The sequence below is a fragment of the Drosophila suzukii genome, chromosome 3 (genome assembly GCF_043229965.1).
Source record: "Drosophila suzukii chromosome 3, CBGP_Dsuzu_IsoJpt1.0, whole genome shotgun sequence".
NCBI lineage: Eukaryota > Metazoa > Arthropoda > Insecta > Diptera > Drosophilidae > Drosophila > Drosophila suzukii.
In genome coordinates, this window is record NC_092082.1 from 24,179,197 (window position 1) to 24,206,600 (window position 27,404).

Consider the following 27,404-nt stretch of genomic DNA (forward strand, 5'->3'; position numbering starts at 1 on the left):
AGATCTTAAGGGAGCTTTATGTGCAGAAACGTATTACACTTAAAAGCTTTCTCAGTCCAGAATTTGAGAATTATAAAAATGTTATAATCAAGAAAGTGTGAAAAAGCTCAGTGTCTTCAATATTTCACTATAATTTTAATTCACGAAATATTAGTAAAATATTAATAGATATCCCAATAATTTCTAATTTGTAAAAATTTTTAATTCTTATATTTCCTTGATTCAACAACATAACAATTTATTTGATTACTTACCTATATCAATTCCGATTTCAACCGATCTTGGTGTTTCATAATATTTTCATGTATTTATTTGATTTTTCATAAATAAATTATGGGCTTAAGAATTTACAACTAGTTTTCGCTTAGAGATGATAATTAATTCTCATTTATCGTATATTGTTTGTTTCGTTATCAATCAAACATTTAACAATTATAGCACGTTCTGGGAAACTACGAATACATAATACATACTGAAATATTATACGACAGTTGAGAAGGCAACACAAAAATTGCACTAAAATATTGTTTTACACAAAACCAATTCCATTTAAAATGAAAACAAATTAATTTTACATGTAGAATTTATACAGGGGCAAAAACGATGGACATATTCTTTTTTTTTTTTGGTGGGCGGGCTAGCAGAACCGATGGGGTGTTGCCTACTTTGGGGACGCCCAATTAAACATCAATTTGCTCGTCGCGTTTCATTAGCTACCTCAAATACAATATGTTATTAATTAATTTTAATAAATTCACGCTTTGATTGCAATTTCCGACTCGACCCCCCGACCCCGCCCTTCACTCCATGGCCTGTGACACACTCTGCTGCGGCGACTGGGCGGGGGAGAGGCTGCGGGGCGTTGCCGTGGCGCCCACCGAGTCCCCGTTCCCGGCCGCCCTCTGCTGGTTCTGGGCCTGGTTCAGGAGCTCCTTGTTCAGCCGGTAGCTGCTCATGACGTTGGCACAGCTCTGGTGAAAGTAGAAGTTACGACCGCGCAGGAACGCATCCGTGTTGAGATCCTTTATGCCTGTCTTGAAGTACACAACGGAAAACGAAACGAATTATAGATCGCAGAAACGGAGTTCGGGGGTACGAGTGCATTAACTAGTCGGAGTTACTAGATGGCAAACAGAAGGTTAGGGGTTCTCGGGAATACAGATCGTGCTCGAATTAAAGTGAAAACTGAAGCAAACTGAGGAATTACCTTACAAATGAAACACTTGTTTTCATCGTCCGGTTTTAAATCCGAACTAATCCCCACCTTTGAGTCCAATTGCGTTAATCCCGGCACGCCCATCGACGACAACTGCGACAGGCTGTTCTCCATGTTCTCCGCGTACTTGGAGGCCGGATTGTTGTTGTTATTGCTGCTGCTGTTGTTGTTGTTGTGCGATATGTCCATGGGTCCCGGTTCGGTACTGCTCACCTGCGGCTCCGAGCGGGGTCGCTCCTCCGCGGGCGAAATGTTCTCGAGGGATCTGTGACATGATAGGATAATATAATAGTAATATATAATATATATTATAATATAATAAGTTAGTTGGGAGCTCTGTTGACTATTCGTTACGCTCAATCTCTTAATTTCTCGAAGTAATTCCTTAAATCCTAGCTAATATCAACACTAATCACTGATATATTATACCAAGAACTTCAGTACGACCGTCTCACCTGCTGCTGCCCACGTTCTGCTCCTCCTGTCGGCGTTGAATTTTGTTATAATTGATTTTGCTCGACATCTTCACGGTATCGTCGTCGTCTACAATTACGTCCTCATCGCTATCATTTTGGCACGAGGCCGTGTCCATCATCAGATCCTTGTTGTTGCCCCCGCTGTTGTTGTTGGTGCTACTGCTGCTGTTGTTGTCGTTGACGCCCACTCCGCAGGAATCGGCGTTGTAGTAGTGATGTGTGGTAGATGACAGCTCACTGACGGTTTTCACTGGGGGTTAAAGGGAAGGCAATAATTAGCATAAAGCATGGAAAAAAATATATATCGAAAATATATATCAGCTACAATCAAATCACATAACTCAGGCAAAAAAAATATTTTTATTTAGAAAAAAAATATAATGTTATTAAGAACATTAATAAAAATACTAAATTAAAATTGTTGGTCATTCAAAAAATTTCTATACCCAAGTTTTTTTTGGTTTAGAGTAAAAGAGTATACTAGATTCGTCGGAAAGTATGTAACAGGTAGAAGGAAGCGTTTCCGACCCTATAAGGTATATATAATCTTAATCAGGATCACTAGCCGAGTCGAACTACTCAGTCCGTCCGTATGAACGCTGAGATCTCGGAAACTATAAAAGCTGAAAAGTTGAGATTGGGAATTCTTCAGATTCTTGCGCAGTGATAGTTCATTTCCACAGGATGCCACGCCTACAAACGCTTAAAACCTGTTTAGCGCCCACATTCTTAAAGACTTTGTAAATGTCCAAATGTTATTTTGTTTCAATTATCAATATCTATCTTTATGCCAACAATTCTTTAAATCGGAAAATAAAGAAATCGAAGCCAGATGGCGCTATTGGAAGAAGTCCAATTTTGGGAACAGTCGATTTTCTGCCTGCATATCTCCATCCCCCTTGGACTCCCCTTTGTGACGGGTATCTGATAGTCCAGACCGTCGACTGCAGCGTTCTATATTGTTTTTATTATAGACCATTATGACTTCTTTAAATGAGTTCTGATATTGTATAAATCAAGTTATTTGGGTTTTATCAACTTAAATTTTAAGGATGGAATCTAAAAAATCCTAATTATGTATGGGTACGAATTAGCAATAGATAATATAATTCGATTTTCCAGCAAAAATAAAGAGGTTTAAAAACCCACCACTGATATGTGCCTGGGGTGGGGCGTTGACCTCGCCCGACCAACTGCTGCTGCTGGCGGTGGTCACATTGGTGCTCACATCCTGCTCGTCGGGATGCGGATCCTTCTGGTTGATCACGCAGCCCGTCCGGTAGAGGATCCCGTCCAGCTTTCCAGGTTGCGCGTTGCTGTTGTGCATGCTGGAGGGCGGCATGGCGGTGGCAGATGATCCAGGACCCGGGGCAGTTAGCTCTGAGCCCGAGTCGGGCACATCGTCGTTGCAACTCTCCACATCCACCGTTTCGATCTCCTCTTGCGACTTGGCATCGTCCTGCAATTGAATTGTTCGTAAAGTTTATATGAAAAGTCGAGTTGCAAAATAAAACTAAGAATTATTTAGTAGGTATTAATAAAAGCTGTAATTGGGAATCCTTTTCACAGATTCTTATTTGTTAAATTTAATATGTACTGCCTTTTTCAAGAATAAGTATAATTGAGACTATGTATCATATCATTGGATTACCGTCATAACATTTAGTTATCCTTTTTCTTTTCTTTTTTTTTTTTTGTTATGGCCTAGTAATCACTTTAATTAAAAAACCTACTAACAGTACTAAATTTCGGTCTTGAAATGATCCGCTTGTCATTTCTTATGGGAACTACACTTTCTTTGGTTTCTTTGGTTTTTAGATTAAAGTGAGTACTACCCTTATGGGAAAAGTTTAGCACAGATTTAATGTAAAGAAGTTTAAGGGAAAATGTTGAATATCAATTGTTTTGGTAAAAGACTTTGCTTTTCGTGACCTACCTCTGGGGGAATCTTCCCCGTCTCCATGGCGTACTTCCTCTTACAGATCGGACAACTGCTGCAGTAAAGACTTTCCATCATGTACATCTCGCCGTACTTGCGCTTTCGAACTTTTAGCCTCAGGCGGTTCTGACGATTGTTCCTTATTCTCTGGAAGGTCTAAGAAATATGATAGAAAAAGTTAGGTCCGCCCATTAGTGATATCCCAGGAACACCCACCTCCCAGCGATTGTGACTGGTGCGAATGGCGTTCTCCTGGGCCGGACACGGAGGAGCGAACATGTAGGTGGCCTGCAGATTGGCCCGCTCGAATCCGGCACTCAGTTTGTAGAGCCTGTCCAGCTCGGTGAGGAAGTGCGTGTGCCACTCCTCGGCGCTCAGCTTCAGTCCGCAAACGGGACACATTTCGGGAATGGCTCCTCCGGCAGCTGCCGCCTGCAACCCACTGACCAGGCTTAAACCCCCTGGAACCGCTCGCAGACCCGCCATGCTCAAACTGGCCAAGGCCGCGTGGTGGGCGGCGTGGTGGTGGGACAGCGGATGCGGATGGGCCATGTGGTGGTGGGTCGTCACCGCCGTGGACACCGGAGGAGCTCCCACATGGTGGCCGTGGTGGTGGCTATGGGCGTGCGGATGGGCCAGCGGATGCGGATGCGAGTGGGCGTGCGTGTGGGGGTGGTGGTGGGGCGAGGAAGCGGCCAAGTGGCTGGCCATCGAAACGGCCACGCTGCTGGTCGCCGTGCTGATGGCCGGGTTGCTGGTGGAGCAGGAGGATGAGGAGCTGGACGCCGACGAGGAGGTGGCCAGAGTCTGGTGACTCTTCCCCGCATTATGCAGATCTGCGTGGGCGAGAGGAGGGCGGGAAATTGGTAAAATCAAGTCAGGTCCAACATCATCAATCAAGTAGTAAGGCAATAACAATTGGAAAACACGGCATTGTCTTGACTTCCCTGCACTTTCAAAAAATGTATTCTTATAAAAATAATATTTGAAAATCTTATTCATTTACAAAAGTCATCCACAGTTTGTCGGATTAAAGCTGTTTAATTGATGGGGTACTCTTAAAGCATATAATTCTCCTTGTCTTCTTTTATTTCAATATATATTACATAATTCCAATTAAGGGTCAATTTCTCAATGTCATGTTAACTTTTGTCTTTCAGCGAAATTGCAGATTTTGGAAAAATTTAGTTTCTCAATATAATGCTAGGTTTTATTTGAATGTTGTTCTAGTAAAATTTTTGAGTCGACTTCTTCTTTTTCAGGTTTGTCAGATCGAAATCAATACTGAATCATTGAGAAAATAAATATGTTTCCCTAAACAATTTAACTCCAAAAAACTTTAAAAAATCGCCATTAAATAAAATGTTTCAAGGAACTAAATCCAATACTGTTTTTACTATTTTTTCAACTAAACATTTAGAAAAACAATCTTGCGGTATTGGTTTTTCAAAGTGCACCTCCCCTACTTTTGCACCACCAATAAATTTTGCAGGTCCTTTCTAATTGCCTCTTTTTAACACGTCGGAAAATTAATTGGAGGTCGTAATTCTTAAAGGAAATCTGAATTGTTACCAAACGCTTCAGCAAGCACACAAATCCGCTGCAGGATTGCTGATGTCAGACACACGTCGACCCCACGTATTTCGGGAGCCACAGGCGAAAAAATAAACCACCGGCAACCACAATAAATACAAACTGTTTGCTGCAAACCCACCAAACAAAATCTGTCCGCCATTCTGCACGTGACTGCGGGCCGGCAATTAAAATAATATTACAATAAATATATCGCAATATGGTCGGAGCAGGCCCAGTCGACCAGGCCAACTACAATTGTTGAATCGCTGGCAAAACAGTTTTATTTATATTCTTCTAAATTATTGTCCAACAAAATATGTCGGTTAACCGCGCCCATCAGAAACACTCGAATGGATATGCTTATTTTACATGTATGTACATTTATATCTGAGTCGTGACTTTTGTTCAAATTAGCTTAGCAGTTCGTTGGGCAGTAATTCCACCTTTCACATTATAATTGCTTGCTATTGAAATAGTATACAGATTATGTTGATATAAAGCGTTGGAAAAAGGCTAAAAATTATATTTATGTCTTTGGTCTGTGGTATGCTTTATTCTAACCACTTTAAATTAAGTATAGGTTTTTTAATAGTTAATTTTCAATTTTATGATTGTACTTTAGTTACCCATTTAGGCAAAAATATGAGAAATAATAAAGATTTATATTTTTTTCAGGTAATATGTAAATGTAAGGTGTTTTGGGACATATCTTTTTGAATTGGTTAATATTGGAATCATTTTGAAGGAAAATAAATGTAACGCAAGGTTCTTGGTTTGAACTCCATAATTGTTTGTTGGAACACCACCAACAAAACCACGTTTATTTCAAAATCAAACTGCCGTCAATGCGGTATGTAAATTGTATAGTTCTCGTACATGACTGACTAAACTCCCTAATATTTTAGTGTTCAATGCCCCCCCCCACTCCACCCCCTTTTATGACACGTGCTCAACGATGCTATTTCATAATCCTCCCCATCCAAGAAATGGGCGTTTCATATATCGTTAGATGAAATATGACTTTTGCCTCTGTACTGTGTTTTTCCCCTGGTCGTAGATGCCATTAATATCACAGAAATTAATATGAAAATTCCAAGTGTGCATTCAATATAATACATCATCGGAGCAACAAAAACCGCGGAGGAAACAATAATAACGCTCGTCATAACAATGGCAAACAATGCAATCAAAGCGATTTGCAACACTTGCGCATCCTTTGGGCGACCCAATCGCAAAGTAAACCGAAAAAGTGTGTCCAACAGCCGACAATAAATGAGCAAACATTATGGGATCTCGAGGGGTGGACGGGCCTCATAATGGCCTCCAGAAGAGTTGCCACGATGTCGTGGATGAGTAATTAGCCCGGACTGGAGGACGTCTTCGTGCGCCGAGCACGAGCCGGAAAGGATGTGCGGTCGGTTTGACTTTGTAGTCAAGTGGTTGGGTCTTGGAAAGGGGTTGATGGTTGATGGTTGTGTTCGTCGATGTAACATTTCAATAAGCCTGCTCCAGTCGAGCATCCTTGTGCCATTTAAAACACTTACGACATGCACCCTTCGTCTTAACCCTTCGCTGCTTCCGAATTCCCGGCATGCCCTTTTGACTTCTGCCAAAGGCGCAGGGGGTTAAATTGAGCTCTGCTCTCTGTTTACCTCTAGTTAGTTTAACCCATTGATAGACGCTTGCTTGCGCTGCAGTTTCAGCTAATTAAAAGTGTATTATTTATCGAAATTAATTTATGGCGCTCCTGTCTATCCACCACTACTCGCATAATCCAAAAGTTAAACACAAATCCACATGTTGAGTATGGGTGGTGGGTTGATGAGGAAAAACTGGTTTTCCGGCTTAAGTTGAAAAGCAAATAACGGCCTAAAGATAAATAAAGAGTTGTCTGTGTGTTAGGCAGAGGTGTAGCAAAAAGGGGACTGCAAAATGGTTTCCAGTGCTTAATATGTTGCATATATTTTTAATATTATTACTAAATAATGTAAAGTCTATACCTTGCAGTTTCATTTCTATATTAAAGAGTCTAGAACTTAGATTTGTGGATTTATTTTTATGCCAATCAGTTTCAATATAATACTTTGGAAAATATTATTCTAATACCCATCCCATCGACACCAAATCTATACTCAATAGTGTAGAACTAATATAACTATAGTTGATTTTCTATGACATTTTCTAGACTGATGTCAAGAAACATGATTATAAAATAGGACTGACAGCTTTAAGGTAACAAATATTTATTTAATAACTGCTGTAATGGGGAAAAAAATAAGTTAAATAATGTTTAATTTAAAATATTTTGACAAGGAAAATATAATGTAAATATAAATTTGAATCCTTTTGTCTTAGTATATATTAGAGCTCTTAAAAAATCCTACCCAACCCCCTCACAGCTCCGTCCCTGGAATATGTTCAAAATACTTCCAACTCACTTTCCGAATTTGTTTTGTTCATTTGCATTCATATTTATCATTTTCATATGGTGCCTCAGAGTTTTGTCATAAGGCGCTTAGCTCGAACAGCTTTGCTAGGCCAATTAGCAACGCATTTGCAGCCAACTCGGTTTAGCCTACTTTTTGGAAAGTACGGATGGAAATTTAAGACAGGCAAGGCGGGAACAACCCCCAGGTAAACAAGTGAAATTTAAGCCAAATATCTGAGCTCGAGAAAACTAATAAAAAACAAATTGAAGTGGAGTTGGGTTGGGGAGGAGGTCCTGTCGCTGTCCTTACGCCTGCCAGTCAAAGTTAACCTACTGGAGCGTTAAAATTGCTCAGCAAAAGTAAAATTGAAACAAATACGCCCGGCGATTTTTATCAGTAAAAAGGGAAATCGAAAACCCCGAGCTGGAAGTTTCCTTTTATCGCAAACATGCAAATTTTTTTGTGGATGTAAATTTGCTAAATAAATAAATGCGGTGCAACCCTACTTACGTCTCAAATCCCTGGGATCCTGAGAATTATTGCTGCGCGGACTTTCACCCTTTTCAACGGCGTCGTAATCCTGTGATCCCTCCATGGATTCGTGGGATGTGCAAGTGGGACTGGCCGAATCCGTGCGAAATGATTCGCTGCCGTTGAACAGATTCTGCCGGGGAGAAATCGAAGTGCAAATCCCATTATGACAAGTGTCAATCTTGCGCCGATTACCAGCTCATCGGATCTGGCAACCTCTGTTCGGAACCCTCCTCCATTATGCTACCCAGAGGTATTCCCCGAACGCAACTCACCTGGTCCAGAGATATGCCGATGTACTTGGGCGGTGAGAAGGCCGACGGCAGCGAGAAGTTGGACAGGACCGACGGCTTGCCCAGCGGCGAGCGGTCGCTGGCGAAGTAGCTCGCCGGTCCCGCTCCCGCCGCCGCGGCCGCCGCCGCCGCTCCGTTCGCCACCAGCATCCCGTGGTTGAGCAGCAGGTGCGGGTTGAAGTAGTTGCCGACTAGTGACATGTTGTGGAGATCTTTGGCGTCAGGTAACTGCAAGAGGGGGAAATCGAAAGGGATTACCTAAAAGGTATAGGCGGAAAGAAGTGGGGAAAATATTGTAGAATCGAGGCATTACAGTGTTATTATTTTATATTTCTTTATTCCCCTGCTGAGCATAGCAGGCTCCCTCTATTTAAATTTGAGGATCACATTTTGTTAGGTTCTAGATTAGAACTATAATATAATTATCAGTTTCTAGCAATTACTGTATTTTCCGTGATAATGGAACTTAAAAAGCTCAAACTTCATATACTCCAATTTTCATAAACTCGAACAAATCTGTCTGACAGTAGCTTTAAACGACTTTATTTCAAATTCTGATCAATATTTATTTGATGCATCATTAAAGTCATGCAAAGAGTTTATTAAACGGCTTTAAATATATTTCGATAAAAATATTTGATTCGTTAAAATGTTGTAACAGGAACTGATTAAATGTTGGCGAGCAAAATCATGTCATTTACAAAATGGTATCAACAGATCCCACCAAAAAAAGCAAACCCAAAAATCGTATTATTCGATTCGATCAAAGTGTTACAGAGACAGATGGGTTCATTCAAAATTGAAAAAATTTAATGACTATAAACACTATAACTTTTAAATACAGACTGATGTGGCAGCTCCAAATTCCAATCAGCGTTCCCAACATAAAGGAAGACAAATATAACAAAACATAGGCTAGTAAATATTTAAACAAAACGCTTACACTCCTAACAATGTTTTAAAACCTCAAAAATGATACAAAATGTCTGACATTGGCATCTGTGGTACCCCAACCCATGGTTTTTAAAAGCTAAGTGGGCGTTAAATTTAAGCGGTAAATATGCGCATTACTCGAGCCTAAGCAACGGAACCAAAACAAGTTATGTGTGCTACATGACTTGGCGTTAAAATTAGCCAATTATGGAAGGTGGAGGACCAAACGGGGATAGGTAACATATGCTGGGGCGAGATGTTTGGAAAATGCTGGGAAAATGCTGCGATACCTAATCCGATTCTCAGGAGTCGAGACGGAAGACGTCCCAAGGAATGGCGGCGGATTTGCATCGACACAAATTATGGACAAAAATGTTTAATTTACGACAAATAAATGTTAAATTGAGAGATTTTAGAATTACGATATCGAACATTGCCATAAACTGTGTCACTTTCAAAGGGAAGTGGCGGATAGCTCACTTCCAATGGGGTGTAAAATAACGAGAAAAACGCTTACACTCCCCCACTTTCTCCGATCCAAAACTCACACATAAAGACTTTGGCAAATGATATGGGTAACATGGGAAGGGTGAGTTGGGATTTTCGGTGTCTGGGGGGAGTTCGCCCAGTGCAGATAACCCACAGAACGTATAGCGTTCATAACAAATTGAGGCTGACGAGTGTTAAGCGGCGGTTGGGACACAGACTAGATCCGAGTATAACATCAGCAGCGACATGTGTGACAAGTATTAACCCTCACCCACAATCTCATTCCATCCACGACCCCTCAAACAGGGTAAACTTTTCTGCTGAAAAATTTACATACAAATTTGTCTGCCAAGGAAAGTATTTTTGCAGCGAAAAGTGTGAGCAAGTTATAGGAAAAATATAATCAGAGGAAAATGTTTACTTTGGGTTGTACTATGAGAAACCATTTAAAATCTAATCTTGTTATTATACGACACATTCAAATGGTAACTACTTGGAAAAGAGCTTGATTTGTTGTTAAAAATCTAAGCCTAGTATGGTATAATAAACTAAAATATACCAACACGAATGCAATTTTAGAGTTCCTACCTAATTCTAGTCAAACATGCAGACCAATTTAAAATGTCCATATGTTTCTTAGGCCTAAAACCTAAATTCAGTTTAATTTGCGGATGAGAAAAGGTACTATGCTTCAGATTAGCAACCATTTACTTTGGGGGTTCTATCGTTATGTTTTAAGATTAGTCGGTCAATCAATCTCATTAATTAAACCTGAAAATCCCGCCTTCGACAGTTGATTAATCTGGTCTCACGTCCTTGTTGATTTCCATAGTAATCCTGGTCACACGCTGGACCCAAGTCGAGTCCAATAAATTAAGGATTATCAGGAGAAATTAGCACCTCACTTTGGGGGCGAGCTTTTGACGCATGTGTTGCGTCTGAATAATCACCAGGCATATCATCCCCATGCTCATTAGGTTTAAAATGTTGCAAGTCAGACGCATGGGGATATTGGGGTATCAGGAGCAGATTGGGGTGTTGGTATTGCAACCGCATGAGTTGCACTTTGTCTAAGTGTGCAGTTTGGACAACAGCTGTTTGGGGTCCTGGGATGAATTGGAAAACCCCCAACAGAAGTGGTCAACCGCTTGGCACTCCCATTCCAAATGGCTTTTTAATACAATACGTGTGGAAGAATTTTCACCATGGACTCCGCCTATTGATTTATGCTCGTTAATCAGTGCAAAGTTGCCTTGCACAGAGAAAAAACCTTCCACTTTATATTTGGATTTAACCCATACATTTCAAAATGCGATACCAAAGGATTTCTAAAGTGGTGTTTGGTTAAACAGATTTTCAAATTCCTCAAAAAACAGAATATATTTTGAATCAAATAAGAATCAACGAAATTAGAAAACAAGATTTTGTTAAGCCGGACTTTCACACATCTATAACTTTTTAAAAACAAAGAGCTTATAGTTTGCAGCTGGAATTGTGAATAGGACCACTGTATAATTTCAAGGAGGTAAATAGGATTTGGAGACAACAACAGAGGTGACTCGATTTATTTTGGGTAAAAATATTAAATGGTGAATAAATAAAAAAGTTTCAGTGCATGAGCAGGTGCTCGTGCCATCCCCTCGGCAGTGGGGTGTTTCATCCCCCCACCCCCTTTGTTTGCTTTTCTATTAGCGCCGGGCGGGTGATTTGTTATCCCAAATTGTAACATTCCTTATCCGCCAAAAGGGATGACGGCGCCCAGATTTGCATAAATTCGTTCTGTTTGCCCTTAACACTTGAATTATTGGTGTTCTCCACGACCCTCGAAATAGTCGTGCTCACTCGGTGCAATCTCGACTGCAGCGGCATATACGACACATAGCAGCCAACAACAATAACAGCTTAATTACAACAACACGATAACGAGTGGCAAATAGCAATTGTCTACATACAATTGCCAATTTCGCTTAACTTGGCCATAAAACACGGCCCAGCGACGGCAGACGGACACCAGGCAAAGCAAACAACTTGGCCTTCTCAGCACACCACAAATAAATCTCAATTTGTGGCACTAACACGGAGTAAACGAGGCTCAAATCGAACTGAGGCTCTGGAGTAGCAGCGGCTGGTAATACTAAAAACGTTTAGCAATTGGCCATTTTCGCAAACTAAATGTTTATGGCGAGCCTCAACCTGTTCAGCTTTTGCTTTTTTCCTGGATCCGAGCGATTGAGCTGAAGGAGCGCAAAATTGTGGTGGAAATAAATTGTGTAGCATAACGTTAGGCGTCTTTTCACTCGAGGGAAAGTTGTTTTTTTCCATAGATTTACTTTGTCTCCATTTAAATGTTAAAAATGTACTAATAAAATGAATAAGTTATAGTATTTGACCGTGCCTAACGATCCTTTCCGGAGAAATTGTCAAGACAACCATCAAGAAAAGTTTGTATGTATTTACATATGAAAAATTTAATTTCTGTCTGTGTTAATTGAGATTAAATGAAACTAAGCTTCATGAAATTTTTTGTTTCGATTGTATTTGTGTTAAATGACTTGACTTAGTTTTTTTATGAAAGGTATTCCATATTTTAAGGATCTGAGTTCAGCAATTGTTTCTACAAGTACTGCCGCCTACTCATTTGATTACTGGCTTTCACGTTTTGTCAGCAGACGCCAAACTGATTCTAGTGTCATTGGCGTTTATGGGCGTGAAACAAGTTGTAAATATAATCTAAGATCTCTAGCTCGTATAGCTTCTGATATCCCGACATTCACTCGAAGACACAGACAGACATGGCTGTACTCGAATATAATATTTAAAGCAAACTTTTTGAAGCCATGTAGCGAGTGTTGGATTATACCGGTGATCTATAATTTCTTTTATTAAATTTTAAGAATATGTATTGTTATTAAGATTGAGTATATGTATGTTTTTATATATGTACATATGTACCTATACAACCCCCCACATGGGTGAAAAGGGAAAGTATACAATGTACTTTAAAAGTATGCAGCCACATATTTGTTCTGAAAACCCCCAATAAACAACTTCTTGATCAGCCACTAATCATCCACTTTTCTAAATAAGAAAAAACATACACGTCTTTCAGAGAAGCTAAATAATTTGTGTTAGAGGGCCGGCACGATTGAAGAACGTAGTTTTGTATTTTTAACTACATCCAAGTTTCCTTAAGATAGCCATGAAAGTCACCTAGTATCTTCCATCTTTACATTCCTCTCCATCTTTTTCCCGCTGCTGGCATTCCTTAAGGCAACTATCAGTGACCATTGGGCATTATACTTCCCGGGAGTGCTTCTTGTTAAACGCCTCGGTGCCTTCGCATTTTGCTGGCTGGGCCTAGTTGCCTCCCTGATAAATTGCTATAAATTAAATTAAGCTCAGTCCCACACCGACACACAGTGGTATATGCACACAACTCACCTACACATACTTTGTGGTAATAAGTGGCAAAAAAGAATTATTTTTCATATGCCGGCCCGCCTCAGTCTCATAATTTTGTCCACCCCAACTGGCCCTGCCATTTTTTCGAGGGGGTAGTCTGTTTACCTTTTGTTGTTGCTGCCGCTGTTGTGGTTACAAAATTGTTATGGTGCCTGCCGGGTTTTCTTTTCGCCGCTTCTGACCCACCCAGACAGGTTGGTGGTTAAAGGGCCGTGCACAAGAAGTGGGAAGAACTGACACGAGAGCCAGGCCCATATTAAACCATTTGACATTGCATTTAATATGCTTGCTTGGCTTGTTTTTATTAATTTTTATTGTTTGGGTTATGCTTGGTTATAAATGCTTTCATAAATAATGGTAGCTGAGCGAGTGGTGCAGTGGCTTTTGAAGCAGTCGTTGTTGAAAGAAGGAAAAACGGTATGGGAGTAGAAAAATCTAGTTTTGGCATAGTTTGGGCATACTAGTCTCTATTTTTTATGAAACTTATACATTGAAGGGTTCATTTGAAGTTTTAAATTCATCTTAGGAGGCATGATATGTGCAATAAAAATGTGCAATAAAAAGTTGTTTTGCCTATTTCAGTTTACTTCCTAGAGTATTCCATACCGAACATCTTTTTCCCTCGAACCCAACTCGGATCTGAGACCCGAGGACATATTGTTGTCATGTTTAACATATCTTAACGCTACTCAATGCTATGCAGAGGGAGAGATATAATTTCAATTCCAGCTCCAGCTCCAGTTGGAATAACCAGTTTCGGACTGTTCGAACATCATCAGCGCTCGAGTTCTTCATCATTTGTAGCATCAGCGTCAAGATCATTGCTCATGTTTACAATGATGACAGGCAGCAAAATAAGCAGAAGCTGGCCAAGAACCGTCGGAGGAGCCGACTGCCAACCAAATCAAATGGGAGCTTCTCTGTGGGATCGGGCCAGTAGTTAACAGTGGCAGTGCGGCTGCCCGCTTCCATCAGGCCCGACTTGAAGTTCGGAATTGAAGCTATCATAAATCTGTTCGTCGCAAAAATCTACACACAATGGGGCGTTTGCAAACGCATTCGTTGATCGGAATGCGACGACGAACTCTCTGAATCTGCCTCTTGACTGACTGCGGAATTGGAAATGCGACCGTGATCAAGAAATACTTAAGCACATATAACAAATATCGGATATAACATAGTATATGGCGAGGAATGATATTGAAAATGCATCCTGGATGGCAGCATTTTCGTTTTATCCATAGCATAACCAAAACAAAAATTTGTGATAGCATAAATGGTTACCAAAATGATCCGCTGATCCACGGATTGTCCTACAAGTCCACAAAAAATGTTGTTCTGAAAACCCCCCAGACCTAAATTTTGAATTGTTACTGTTACTGAATGAAGGGACTTAGAAATCAATGGAATACTATTACCATGAGATTAAGTAATCGAGAACAGTTTATTATTTATATCAAAAATAGGATTTAGTAAGTTTGATTTTTAAAGTAAAGTACATAGACAAACTTTAAAATTTTGTTTGACCAGTCATCACTCTTTTAGAATTGTACAAAAATAAACATTAGAAAATATATTTATTTTAATTTGTTAATGGTTTTATATTCAGGATTTGATTCAGAAGTAACATTTTGTGGCATACTTCTTAACACTTTCTTAAACACTTCCTTTTGCATTCTAGTTGGAAAGTTTCATACATAAAAAGTGCTGCACTGGGTTCCCTGTTTATTTATTGTTTTGTTTTCAAGATATTAAACCGAATAAAATATTTCATTTCTCCCATCTCTTTCACCATATTAACTGCACTTTCTCTCTACTTTCTCCCTCCTTAATGGATCGTTAATTGAGTGCATGATCCGCAATCACGCTGTCATCCCTAGTCGCATCCCAACTGGAAGTTCACTTGGAAGTTCTGTTGGATTTGTTGTTTTACAATGCAGCATTGTTTTGGTTGCTGTGGGCTTTTGCCGAGAGTTTTGCCTTCGCCGCTGATTCTTCTGGCCGAGCGGTGTGCTGATTTATGGCATCTTTCGGCATTTCGGCTACCGGCCCCCAGTCTTTATGATTTGTCATAAATATGTCCCCTCCGTCCGATCGGATCGCATCGGATCGGATCGGATCGGCGATCCCAATCAGCAGTTGTCCGGGTCGTGTTAGCTTTTCGGGGCCTGGGCTCTACTTACTCTCGATGGAAACGGACGTTGTCCACGTAGAGCCTCATGCAAACCGGAAGCGGCTTCCGAGAGGACAACGAGCGCTTGAGACGGCAAATGGCTGCTGCCAAATGCGTTGCTTTCCATCTGCAGCTCGTTTGTGATTTGTTTTGGTTTTGTTTAGACTAATTTGGCACTAGGGGGCACTCATAACCTCACTTTCGCTTGTGTTTCAGTGTTGGCACATGCAAAGATCACTCGGTATCCTGAACAGGCGGTTGGGAATTGTATTTGCGCGTCGGTAAAACGGTAACTTGGAACTCGGCTCGGATCAGCTGACGGTTGGCTCTCTCGCTCTGGCTCTGGCTCTCTCTCGCTCGCTCGACACAGAACACCCGCACGTACGCGCTGCAGAAATCCAACTGAGGCTGCCTGGAAACCAGTTGCCGTTAGTCGGCCCGAGTGCTTCCTCTTCTCCAGCCTCGCTGCTGCGCAGTCGGCGTCGGCGTCGCAGCGCACCGCCTCGCGACTTCTGATTGGCCAGCGGATATCCGGTTTGGGTGCACTCTCGCCGTCCCGCTCTGGCGCACGCCCACTCCCACTGCGGCAGCACTTTTACATTATGTTCACCTCCTTGGTCGACGAGTTTGTTTTTGCCGCTGCATTATTATTCCAAAATGGTTGCATGTTTGTCCGTTGGCCATTGTACGCCTGTTTGTCTGCCAGCACCTGGTACTGGTACTCCCCAGCCCCATCTTCCTCCTCCTGGACCCCCTCCCCTTCCATCAACTTCTGACATTTTGTGTAAATAAACCGTATGGGAAGCATTTTTACTTTTGGCTTTGGCATTTTGTTGTTGTTTGTCGGACACTGGCCTGGACAAAAGTATCTTGGAAGTAGTCTCTTTCTTTTTTGCCCCTGCAGCTGGGTTTTTGCACACCGTCCACTTAATATAGCGCATTACTGTGGTATTTATTGGGCGCGAAGTGGCGAAAATATTTCAAAAGTAGGGTGTTGCGGAATTGGAATTTAATAGGCAATTGCGGCTTTTCTGAAGGTTCCTTGCCGTGGGCATATTTTCTATAGTAAACATTTTAAGCAAACATTTAAAAGCAATTGTTTTTATAATTCAAAACAAATTAAACATAAGCCTTTACTAGATGATATTCTTTTTATCACGATTTAAAATACATAAACAGATTTATACATTTAATAATCCAGACTCGTGTACTTTGAATTTCAAATAAATACGATATGTTTACTTATTTGTTTTAGGATGTTTTCAAATTTTTTAACATTCAAAAATATTTTAGTAATTGAGAGTACCAAAAAGAAGATAGATAAAAATGATTAAAAATAATAAAAACAAATTTAAATATCGATTTTGAATAAAGGACCTCAAAAAATTAAGCGAAACTTTTAAGAGAATCGAGATGGCTGTCCAAGGGTAATAAAAATATAAATGTTTAAATTCATTGCTTATTCCACTGTCAACTGACCAACAAACTACCTATGTACAAACAGAAATAGTTGTCACACAGTATTACTACAAACAACAACTAAACTACAACAAGTATTATAGCAACAGCACAGGCGACAACCTCCAACAACCACTGTGTACGGAGACAATATAAAAAGCTTAACCCATCTGCGCGCACTTTTTATTTCGACCTCGTTGCCTTTGCTGTGATTTCCAATATGCCGGACTAACTAAATAAAGTATTTTCCTTGCAATTTACTTGGATGGGCAGGACGACGGGAAAGGGGTGTGGATCCGAGTAAAAAATGCGCAAACCTTTCTGACATGTTTATGGGGCCCTGTCTGTCAAATCGAGGCAGTTGACACCACTGCCACTCGCTCCCCTCTCCTTTAATTGGTGGCTAGTAAATTTTCTTTTTACCATCTTTGGGCAGGGGGATCTTCTCGGGAAGATTTCTTCTAATTTTTTGCTCATTAAATTTACATTTTAAGAATTCCTGTGCGAGCAGAGAAGCTCGCACTTTATAATTTCCACCAGCCTGCCTTTAGGTTTATTACCCATCTCTGTCGGTGGGAGGGAGTGCGCGATACTGTGGAGTGGGCGGAGTGAGAGGGGGTGGTGGGAGTGGCAGCGAGAGGTCCATAGTGCACTGAGGAAAAAGCTGGATCGGGTCAGGAATGTAATGTCCGCTATTCATATTGGTTTGGCCTTAAGCTACAAAAAAGATGTCTAATAGAATGTTATAAAATATGCTTCATATTGAATACTTTTAATAGCCTAAAGAATGTACATATATAAAAAGCGTTTTTAAAATCCACGTTTCCCTAACTATGGTATTAGTATATTCAAAGGAAGTACTAACTTTAATAACTTTAAATATAAATTATTTACCCATTAAGAAGACAAAAATACCAGAATAAAATAATTTATTTAACTGGAATGATTTAAATATGATTTAAAATGTAGTTTAAAAGAGATCCATTGTGTAATTATAATGGATATCTTTCTCTGCATGGTAGGGAGACCCCTATACTGTATGTATACTTCATATTTCATTTTGGTTTCCAGGATTTCCTAGCTATGGTAATTGAAGTAATAGCAAATTTAAAGGAAGGGTATTAACTATAACTGCTTTAAATATTAAATTCTTTACCCATTAAGAACAGCAAATTACCAGAATATAATAATATATTTAATTGCAATGATTTAAAACTGATTTAAAATGTAGTTTAAAAGAGATCTATTAACTAATAATAATGGATATTTTCCTCTGTATGGTAGTTGGAGTTGGAGGGAGACCCCTATATTGGGCACTTCGAGAAAACAGGGAAGGAGTCCCGGAGTCATAGAGATTGGGAGTGCCAGAGTGAGACAGCTAGGAGGGAGGCTCGGGAGTTCGGAGCGCATGCGCCGACGTTGGCGGTAGCCTACATTATGTGTCTAATTCTTGTACATAGAGTGGAGCCGTGGTTCCAATACCCCCAGCTTCTCCCTCGAAGAGGTAACTAAGTCTTCTTTCGACTGGTGACTGGTAACTGCTAACTGGTAACTGGCGACTGGTATCTGGAGGCAGCTGGCGAAAACGTAGGGCGAGTGCCATGTACAGGACTTGTACTGCATTTCGGGTTGGCAGTAGATTTTTCATTTTATTTATGTGCTACTCTGATGATTGCCTTTACTTATTTCTGCCCCCACCAGCGCGTCTTATTCTTCTCTTTGTCAGCTTGTCAGCTTCCCGGCTACAAAATTAAATACTTGTCTCTGGTCCGATTTCTTTTTTGTTATCTTTCGGGTGTGTGGGCGCGGCTCTATATATAACCAACTGTCGTCTGTCTTGGCCACCTCCTCCTCCTACGGCTACTGGGTATGTACTTTGTACAACTTGGCCTGACAACTAATTTATGTAGTGACCGGAGCAGCTGCTACAACTTTAGCTTTTCTCAGTTCTTTAATAATCTTGCTTTTTTATTTTGGCAAACAATTTCTCATAACTTAGTTTGTCTAGGTGAAGTGATACTTATAAGAGGACTCTTGTTGTGCCACAAAATGAGATATTAATTGGTGGGCATTTTATGGTTAGTATATTATTAAATTGGTCTGTTTTATCTTTTTAAAACTGTTTTGGGTGAGATACTGAGAGGTTATCTAATTTTTATCAGTTTTTTTTAAGTCTAACTAATTTTCGTTTTATTTCATATCAGAGGGAACATATAACGCATGTCTGGGATTTCTTTATTTGTTTAAAAATAGTTGATTTGTTGATTACTTAAGTGGAACTTTATTGGAATAATTTTTTTTCCGCATCCCCGATAAGCAGTTTCCACCTACCTAAGAACACGTATATGCATAATAATAGCTTTTGAAATACTTTCGTATTTCGGCCAGCCTTCTTGATTTATGGTCAGTAATCCTGTCTCGATCGACACATCTACCAACTTACATAATTCCTTTCGCTACCTCATCCTCTACACCTGCTTTCCGGGAAAAATCCCCGGGAAAATCCGGGTAACGCCTCCGAATTAATTGAAACCGCAGAACAAGTGCCAAAACCGTTTGGCTGTCAGAGCTGCCACAGCCAATCCCTCGACCGAACCCCCAAAAAGTACCAGTAAGGATTGAACCAAAAAAAAAAAAAACACAGATGCGTCTAACATAAAAAGCAAGTGATAAAACGAAAAAGAGAACCCAAAAGCAATCCCCCGCAAATCCCAGACAAATGTGCTGCGAGAGGGAATACAAATTTACCAATACTTTGTACTTTTGCCATGTAAATATGAATGGAAATGAATTACAAGCGAAATAAATGTACGAAAAAATTGCATGAAACAAAGCCAAATCGTATAAAAAGTATAGTCGCAAGATATGGAGTGGGTGGAAAGGCGAAAAAGAGAGAAAGCTAACATGGCTTTTGGTTAGTGTTTTTTTGGGATTGGGTGTTGGGATTTTTTTGTGGTTTTGGGTAGCACACAGTCGCAATGTTGACATGTTCCAAATGCAATTTTAACAGGATTTGCAAGGACACATTTGCACAAAGTGACAGAAAAACGCAGCGCACCAACAACAAAGTCAACTTTGTCAACCCCATACCCCTCATCCCTCATAAAAAGTCGTGCACTCGGAGAAAGTTGTGGTATTATTAGTAGGGTAAACAAATATTGATAAATAGATTCGACATTTTTTGAAGACTGTTTTTGGGGCACTAGTTTTTTACTATGGCATTATTTTGTACACCCTTGCAGAGGGTATAATGATTTCAGTCAGAAGTTTGCAACGTAGAGAAGGAGATGTTTCCGACCCCAAAAAGTATATATACATTGATCAGCATCATTAGACGAGTCGATCTAGCCATGTCCGTGTGTCCGTCCGTCTGTCCGTTTCTAGGAAAACTAGCCTTTCAGTTTTAAAGCTATTGAATTTTTTTTGTATGTGAAAAATGATAACTTCTGTGTTTTTTTACATATTAACTTCTACTTCTTGGGATTATCATTCTGTTAATATTTCAGAATTTCAAATAAAATTAAAAAAAATCGGGCGGCTTATCATATGGCTGCCATAGGAACGAACGGGTAATTATTGACAAAATTATACGTAAACCGTTATATTTCGTTTATTTACGGTAGTCAATTAAAGTGGAACGTTATCTTTATTTTACTGTAATTAGTTCTTAGTTTTCCTAAAATCGGAAAGATCGTAAGAACGACCTCCATGGGTATAGAAACTTCGGCTTGCCGAATTTAGCTTCCTTTCTTGTTTGATTATTAAAAACCTATAAAAGCTTTGTAAAATATTGTGTTTAAAAAATTGCTGCTCAAAATGATTTCTGAAATTCTTCTTTTCCACTATTTAGTTCTCTTAGTGTGGCCTTTGTGATGTGCGTGGCTGGCATAACTTGCGGCTTAAAGGGATCAACTTGTCATGTTTTTGTCGTCGGCATTGATTTTCCGCTTTCCACGACCTGCGACCCAACCAGAACCACACTCACCCCGCAGCTGCGCCCCTCCCCGTTTTTCCGAACGGTTTGGGTCATCTGTTGTGATGTGGTCTTAACGCTTCATCAATATGCTTTTCCCGACGTCGCTAATTTTGCGCTTTAGTCAACCTCTGAGCCGGCTACGTGTGGCAGATTTATGTCTCATCTATGCGGACTTTCCCCCACAAGCGAAAAACAAGTGGACATCGGTCCATCCTTTGGCAGCCCGAGTTCGTGTGCATGTGGGTGTGTTTAGTGTTAATCCGTCAATGATAAGCTCAATTTGTTGTGGTCACTTCAGTGACAAAAGGCCGTTAGCCCACTGTGGGTGATTTTGGGCAGAATGCTAAGGATGGGGAAAGACCATTAAAATGTATTGTAGACGGTTCGAGATGGGACTTATATCAAGGAGCTCCTCACGATATTTATTTGGGTTTCTGTGATTTTATAAATTATTTATTTATTTTCTATTACAATATTTTCTTAAGATCTTATTTTACCAAAAAATACTGTTAAGTGTTTGGACTTAGAGGCGGTTATAAAGTTTTCTGCGGTTATACTTATGTAATTAAAACAAAAATTATATAATATGGTTTCTTGGTTTTCTATTTAATTATTCACTTGATTTCTTAGTTGAATTTTTGGTTAAGCAACTGAAAAATATATTGTTAAGCATAACTGAGTAATTAACATTTAATTTAAAATATTATCTCAAAACCGAAATCATTTTTTCCTGAATAGATTTCGTGTCACGACACTGCCCCAAATTAGCTACCTCCCACAAATTTTCAAAACACTTGGTATGCTTGAACTCTCCCTTAATGATAGGTCCTTCTCTAGTGGGCGTCCCACATGCATCATCTTAATTTTAGTTTGCAACTAGTATTACTCATCCGGAACACATGTGCCGCATAGTTGTAGAAGCACTGACTATGCGATGTCACAGCCTGAGAAGTAATTTAAACTTTGCCTATGACAACAGCCCTTTGTCTTTGGAGGCGAAAGAATCCGTGCAGGATTTATGGTTCCAAATATTCTATATGTGACACGGTGCGACTATATTATATAAGTTTTTGACACGTTTAGTGTTAGTCGGCAGGGGCTTGATGAACTTTTTCTGTGCAAACTTTTTATTTATGCACACGTGCTCCTGATGACATTTCACCCAACTTCAGGATGCGGTACGTATACCTACCATCTTTTGAGGACCGCAAATGAACCAAGAAAGGCCAGCCTGGCCACTAATTGGCTTAGTGAATTAAAATAACTTGCCAATAGTTTTGCGGCCTGGGAAGATAAAGTGAGAAAGGGGAGCTGTTGACAATGTCTCGCTGTCATTGGAAAATTTATGACGCTCTGTGGCTAATTTACCAGATAAAGGCCATTGTTTGCCTTTGGCCTAAGCCCAGCAGCCAAAGTGGCAGAAGTCAGCCGAAGGATTTCCCACTGCCAACGAGATAAGCCCCCACGATGGGGGTCCTTGGCAGGCCACTTAAAGCCTTTCGGGCCAATTCGATATGGAGGCTGTTGTCGTTGGTTGTCCTGATCTCATATGTCAAATCGCCGGACGGCAAGTGTGTCTAATTATATAAAATTATTTATAATAGCTGGCCACAGTCCTGGTTTCCGATTTCCCCCCCTCTCTAGAATGAAAAGTTTGCAGTGTATGTGTTTGCCTGGGCACCGAAACAAACAGATTTCGGAATTGCGTAAAAACCTAATTAAATGCGAATTATTCATGTTGAAAGTGGGCCGTGGGGAGGGTGGTGCCATTGGTTACGGTGGGTGGGTGGTCACATGCTGATGCATTGGAACCAAACGCTCACATATACCCAACAAAAAGCAGTCTGCGAGGGCTCCATGTGTTGCCAGAATGAATTTGTTAAAATTTTCTTTGATTAATTGGTGGTCAAAAGTTCAACGGCAGCAGCAGCAGTTGCCTACTGAGAGGAGAGTTGGGGCAAAGGGTTAAGGGAATAGGTGGGTTTAGCCAAGATTTGTTAGACGGACTGGAAATTTCTTTAAATGTAAGGAACTAAGAGGCATGTGGGCGTTTGGTAGATTAGAGTAGGCATTGCACCCTGGTCAAACAAACTTGCGCTGCGCAAGAATCTCTAGAATCTGCATGCTTTATCCTAACTTAAATACGTATAAAAAATCCGTTTGAACAGCCAAACACTAAACATTATAAAGCCCGTTTATAATATTTATATCAAATATATCATTTAAGATACAAATATTTTAAGGTGGTGCCATTTTAATGGCTATCACAACATTACTTTAAAGCTTAACAAAACCTAAGCTTAGATTCTTCGTTAGCCTTGACATTATCACGCCAAATTGCCACTTTATTTGGCGTCAAACATTAAAGATAAACAACAGGAGGCACCATCAGTTGTCGGTAAGGATCTGCCTGGAGTTTTATGTGGTGCGGCAAATTTAACGTATTCAACATTCCGCATCCCACATAAAAACCAAATGCAAACAGCCGGCCAAAGAGTCGCGGATGATGTTGATGATGACTCGTGACTTGCGACTTGCAAAGGGTTGTAGTCGAAGTTCCCCGCTGCCACCCTGAAATTAATATTACACCAATAATAATGAGTGCAATTAGCAGAGAAGGGGTGGCTGTAACAGCTTAATGTGTGTCAGTGTAAAATTAAATTCACGCTAATCTACGCAAAGGAGCTGGGATGCCATTGGCATTGCCTTCGCCACAGACGGACAAATTAAATTGTCGTTTTATTGTTTTGCCTTGTTAAATATCTCAAATACTCCCCCTGCCGTCGCCGTCTGGCCAATTTGGATTTGTTTAGATGGGGTTAAGACATTCCCATATATAACTCACTAATCCCCCTAACCTTACCACCTCCTAATTTCCTCTCTGTGTGTCAGGGTGCACTTGGAAAAACTGAAGTTCTAAATTAAGAAAAGTCATTTCACAAAATCCTTTGCGGTTTAATAAGTATTATAATTAATTTATTTTAGTTTGTGTATTATTTATACAATTTTTTATTTTATGAATCATTCTGCATTTAAGTAAATATTATATTTAATTTAAGTATGATCACTTAATAATAAAAGTTTCGTAAACAATAAATAAATTATTGTTTGCTGCTTACTAGAGCTAGTGGAAGTGTGGTTCTCAGCGCTATGAGAAGTATCTCTAAGTTCATGATCTCAGGTCTTTGGATTTTTTCTGAGTGTATGGGGGGTTTTCCCCTTTGGTGCGTGCGGTAGTTTGAAGTTGCTCCCTTTGGTTGGCCTCAAAAAGGTGGCACCATATGGCACTCCCCGATGTTGTATTGTTGCCGGCGTTGTTGTGGCTCTGTGAGTTATATTTTTCAATGCTGAAATTGATTTCCGATTTGGTTTATTGTTGTTGGCTAGCTGCTCATTCGATCGCAAACAGAATGTGGTTGGCCACACGTCCGCGCCTTTGTTTGTTTTTGTTGCCAAGGGGCGTCGAAAAGTGGGCTGGGTTTTTTGGCTTTCTGTTTTCACTTTGAAATTAGTAAAATATGAATTGCAATTTCGTTACCCGATCATTACATTCGATATTTTTTGGGGTGCTCTGACCAAATGTTCCATTGGTATATGATCAAAAGTGATTTGTTCATAGTGTGTCGAATCTCTTTATATTCGCACTATCCTGTTTAGATAATATTGCACCATATGCTTGGTGTTTGTTTTCTTTGGAAAAAGCTTTACAGTAATAAGGCCATATTTGAATGTGTATGTATGGGCCATATAGCGCGGTATGAAAAGAACAGTTGATTTTTTGAGGATGGAAAATTTCAGATGATGAAATTTCCTTCTTTTGAACTCTACAAGTAGCTATTTTATTATCTTATGGCGTTTATAATTGTTATTATAATAACTAAATTATTCTCAGCATTCATAGGTTTCTTGATCTCTAATACTCTTTAATTATTCAGAAATTTACAAAATATATAGAAGAAGTTATTAATATATTTGTTTAATACAGACGTTTGGTTTAACTTTCGAAACATTCCCTCAAACAGCAAGCCATTTTTAGACCTAATCAGAGTTGGCACCATTCTGTCTACATCGATTAATCCTTGACTTTATGTCAATTGTTGGTTCGCTCGCTTAGTTAATAACGTCTGATGGCCAGAAGAGCGCTCAAATGCTGTCAGTTTATGGGGCATGAAGGCATTTAAAAGCGCAGCCCGGCTGCAATGAGAGTTCCAACAATCCGGTGGCAATCCGGTGGCAATCCAGTGGCAATCTAGCAGCAATCCAACCGTTGCAACCTCAAACCCGACAGCAACTCTTCCACAGGAGCAACATTAGCGATGTGTCAGTCTCCAGTGCCGTCATATTGTTGCAATGATGCCTCTGGCCCGTTATTGTTATATTGTCATTAGCATTGCGTGAGATTTGTGGGGATGGTTCGGGATCTGCTGGGTTATTTGCCCCCTTGGTGAATTGCATTTAGCGCCAGCTTTGTCTGATTGCAAGTGTAAATGTTCTTATGCCCCCAACTCCCCCTGCGAAGCTCATTTTCAAGTGTCAATTTTCAACACCAACCCCTGATTTCCCGGCCCGTTTTCCCCTTTCCCCGCCCACGATAACTGACATCAATTCGGGCCCTTGATAACGAAGAGTAAAAAATGTTCAAAAATCCCTTAAATTCAACGCGCTTTGACCTTTTTTCTGCTGGCATTCACAGTTCCTTTCCTCTCCGCCTTTTCGGGTGCTTTACAAAACATTTTTATCTTTACTGCTTTACACATTTAATTTGATTTCTTTTTGAAGTTTGATGCGAGCTCACACTTTATAAATGAGTGAGCGGCATGCGGAGCGTAGTTAAAAGGGGTCGACGTTTATGGGAATTTAGATTTACAGAACATTTGCTTCAATTGACCTAAAAATACAGGAATGGATAAAATATAGTGTTGAAACCATGAAATCGTTTGCAAGAACTCCTATCTAACTAGAAAGTTATAATAATAGTATAAAGCTATTAACATATTTTTTAAGATTTGTGTCGAAACATGTACTTAAGTCAAATATTTAATAAATTTATTAGTCTTTTTTTGTTCTTATAAAATAAAGCTGCAATGGAAGAGTGTTGGGACCATATTTTTATGTAAGTAATGTTCAATTATCTTGAATCTGACTAACTATCCCCTTTCTCTTTTATACAGAACACGCCCATGTCTGTGAAAGATATAAAAAATGCCACAGGTGTTGCCACTTTGCCGCTTAGCTGCTCATTTAGCGAAGACCCAGCTAATTGTCCAAGAATTCTCCGCATTTTTTTAGCTCCAACATTATTTAATTAAATTTGCTGGCAAGAAGCTCCTTTATGCTGATTAAGTGGGAAAAAGCGGAAAGGCCAAAAATCTTTGAAGATTCGACAGCCGCTGAAGTTTCCTTCTGCGGAGGAAATTAAAAATTACTGCTTCAATTGGAGTCCTTATCTCCCTTTTCAGTATTTTTACTGGATCTATGAACGTGTAAATACATCTGTATTTTCACCCTGGCCACTTGCAAATTAAGTAAGTCAACAAAGCACTTTGCGGATTTGACGTCATCGCCGACTTATCTGCATAAAATGTCCGAAAAGAAAAAATCCCCGAGTGGGAAGTGCCACCGATATGGGTGTGAAGTCGGGGAGTTATTTTATTTCTCCAATTCTATTTGCATTGCGGCTAACGCAGACAGTCGGATTGTCCCATTTGGTATGCGAGAGCCTAACGAACTTGAAGTAATGCGTTTGAAATGTAAAAAACGTGCAATTTATGTTAAAAATTTGAGCAAACAGCCGCGCGAAGAAAGATTTTTAATTAATCATTGCCATTTTTTGTCCCCGCCTCGCCTCCGTGCCAATGAATACACCCAGATACATGTACGTATTTGAGTTGTCTATGAAAATGGCATTAAAATCAACATTGGCCCTCGTGTCGTACAACTTTTGTACTTTATTTTCTTGACTGCGGCCAGCCGACCAATTAAGAGGACAGGCCATCAGTTCGTATAAATCGCATTAAGCTGCAAGGACGAGGGGGTCCAGCTGTTCGATTTGTTTCGATTCGGTTTCGGATTCTTAATTGCCGGCGATTCCGTCCTACCTCCTGGTCTCTCCAGCTCGACTTGCTTGAATGCGTTTTAAAAATGGCTTAAAAAATGGTTGGCCAAACCAAAAATGGTGTTTATTAAACGAATGAATGCGTAAATGAATGAATGTTTCGACAGCAAGCGGAGTTATATGGCAGCAAGCCGCCGACAGCCCCTGATTTATGGTGTTTGCCATTTATTATAAAAAATATGCAGAAAAATGGCGTGAAGTTAATGCGTTTTATAAACAATATTCTTAAAATTGATGAGTTTAAAATTACTGCAAATATGTAGTAAAAGTACAGAGACTGGCAGTGTGAATAAATCTTTTTCGGTCTTGCATAAATATTTTAAAAATTCTTAAAATGCG

General features: G+C 40.0%; 1 protein-coding gene across 6 annotated transcripts; it reads right to left on the reverse strand.

Moving 5' to 3' along the window:
* Positions 1-612: 612 nt before the first annotated feature.
* Positions 613-15,922, reverse strand: tey (teyrha-meyrha). 6 transcript variants are annotated; one of them, XM_065864675.2, is made up of 9 exons: positions 15,527-15,922; positions 8,442-8,717; positions 8,146-8,299; positions 3,848-4,467; positions 3,629-3,787; positions 2,842-3,151; positions 1,672-1,942; positions 1,208-1,481; positions 613-1,034 (listed from the first exon to the last, which is right to left on the reverse strand). In XM_065864675.2, the coding sequence occupies exons 1-9, from the start codon at positions 15,641-15,643 to the stop codon at positions 801-803; spliced, it is 2,415 nt and encodes an 804-aa protein (XP_065720747.2). In that variant the 5' UTR covers positions 15,644-15,922; the 3' UTR covers positions 613-800. The 6 variants fall into 6 exon arrangements, with proteins under 6 accessions (XP_065720747.2, XP_036672094.3, XP_065720748.2 ...); XM_036816199.3 differs by having other exon boundaries at positions 1,265-1,481; positions 8,442-8,687; positions 15,527-15,921; XM_065864676.2 differs by having other exon boundaries at positions 8,442-8,687; positions 15,527-15,921.
* Positions 15,923-27,404: the final 11,482 nt, after the last annotated feature.

Coding starts and splice junctions, on each gene's coding strand:
- tey (XM_065864675.2), bottom strand. CDS start 15,643: ATGGAAAGCAACGCATTTGGCAGCAGCCATTTGCCGTCTCAAGCGCTC. Junction 4,468..8,145: donor GGATCCCAGGGATTTGAGAC/GTAAGTAGGGTT, acceptor TCGCCCACGCAG/ATCTGCATAATGCGGGGAAG. Junction 1,943..2,841: donor ACCCCAGGCACATATCAGTG/GTGGGTTTTTAA, acceptor TTTAACCCCCAG/TGAAAACCGTCAGTGAGCTG.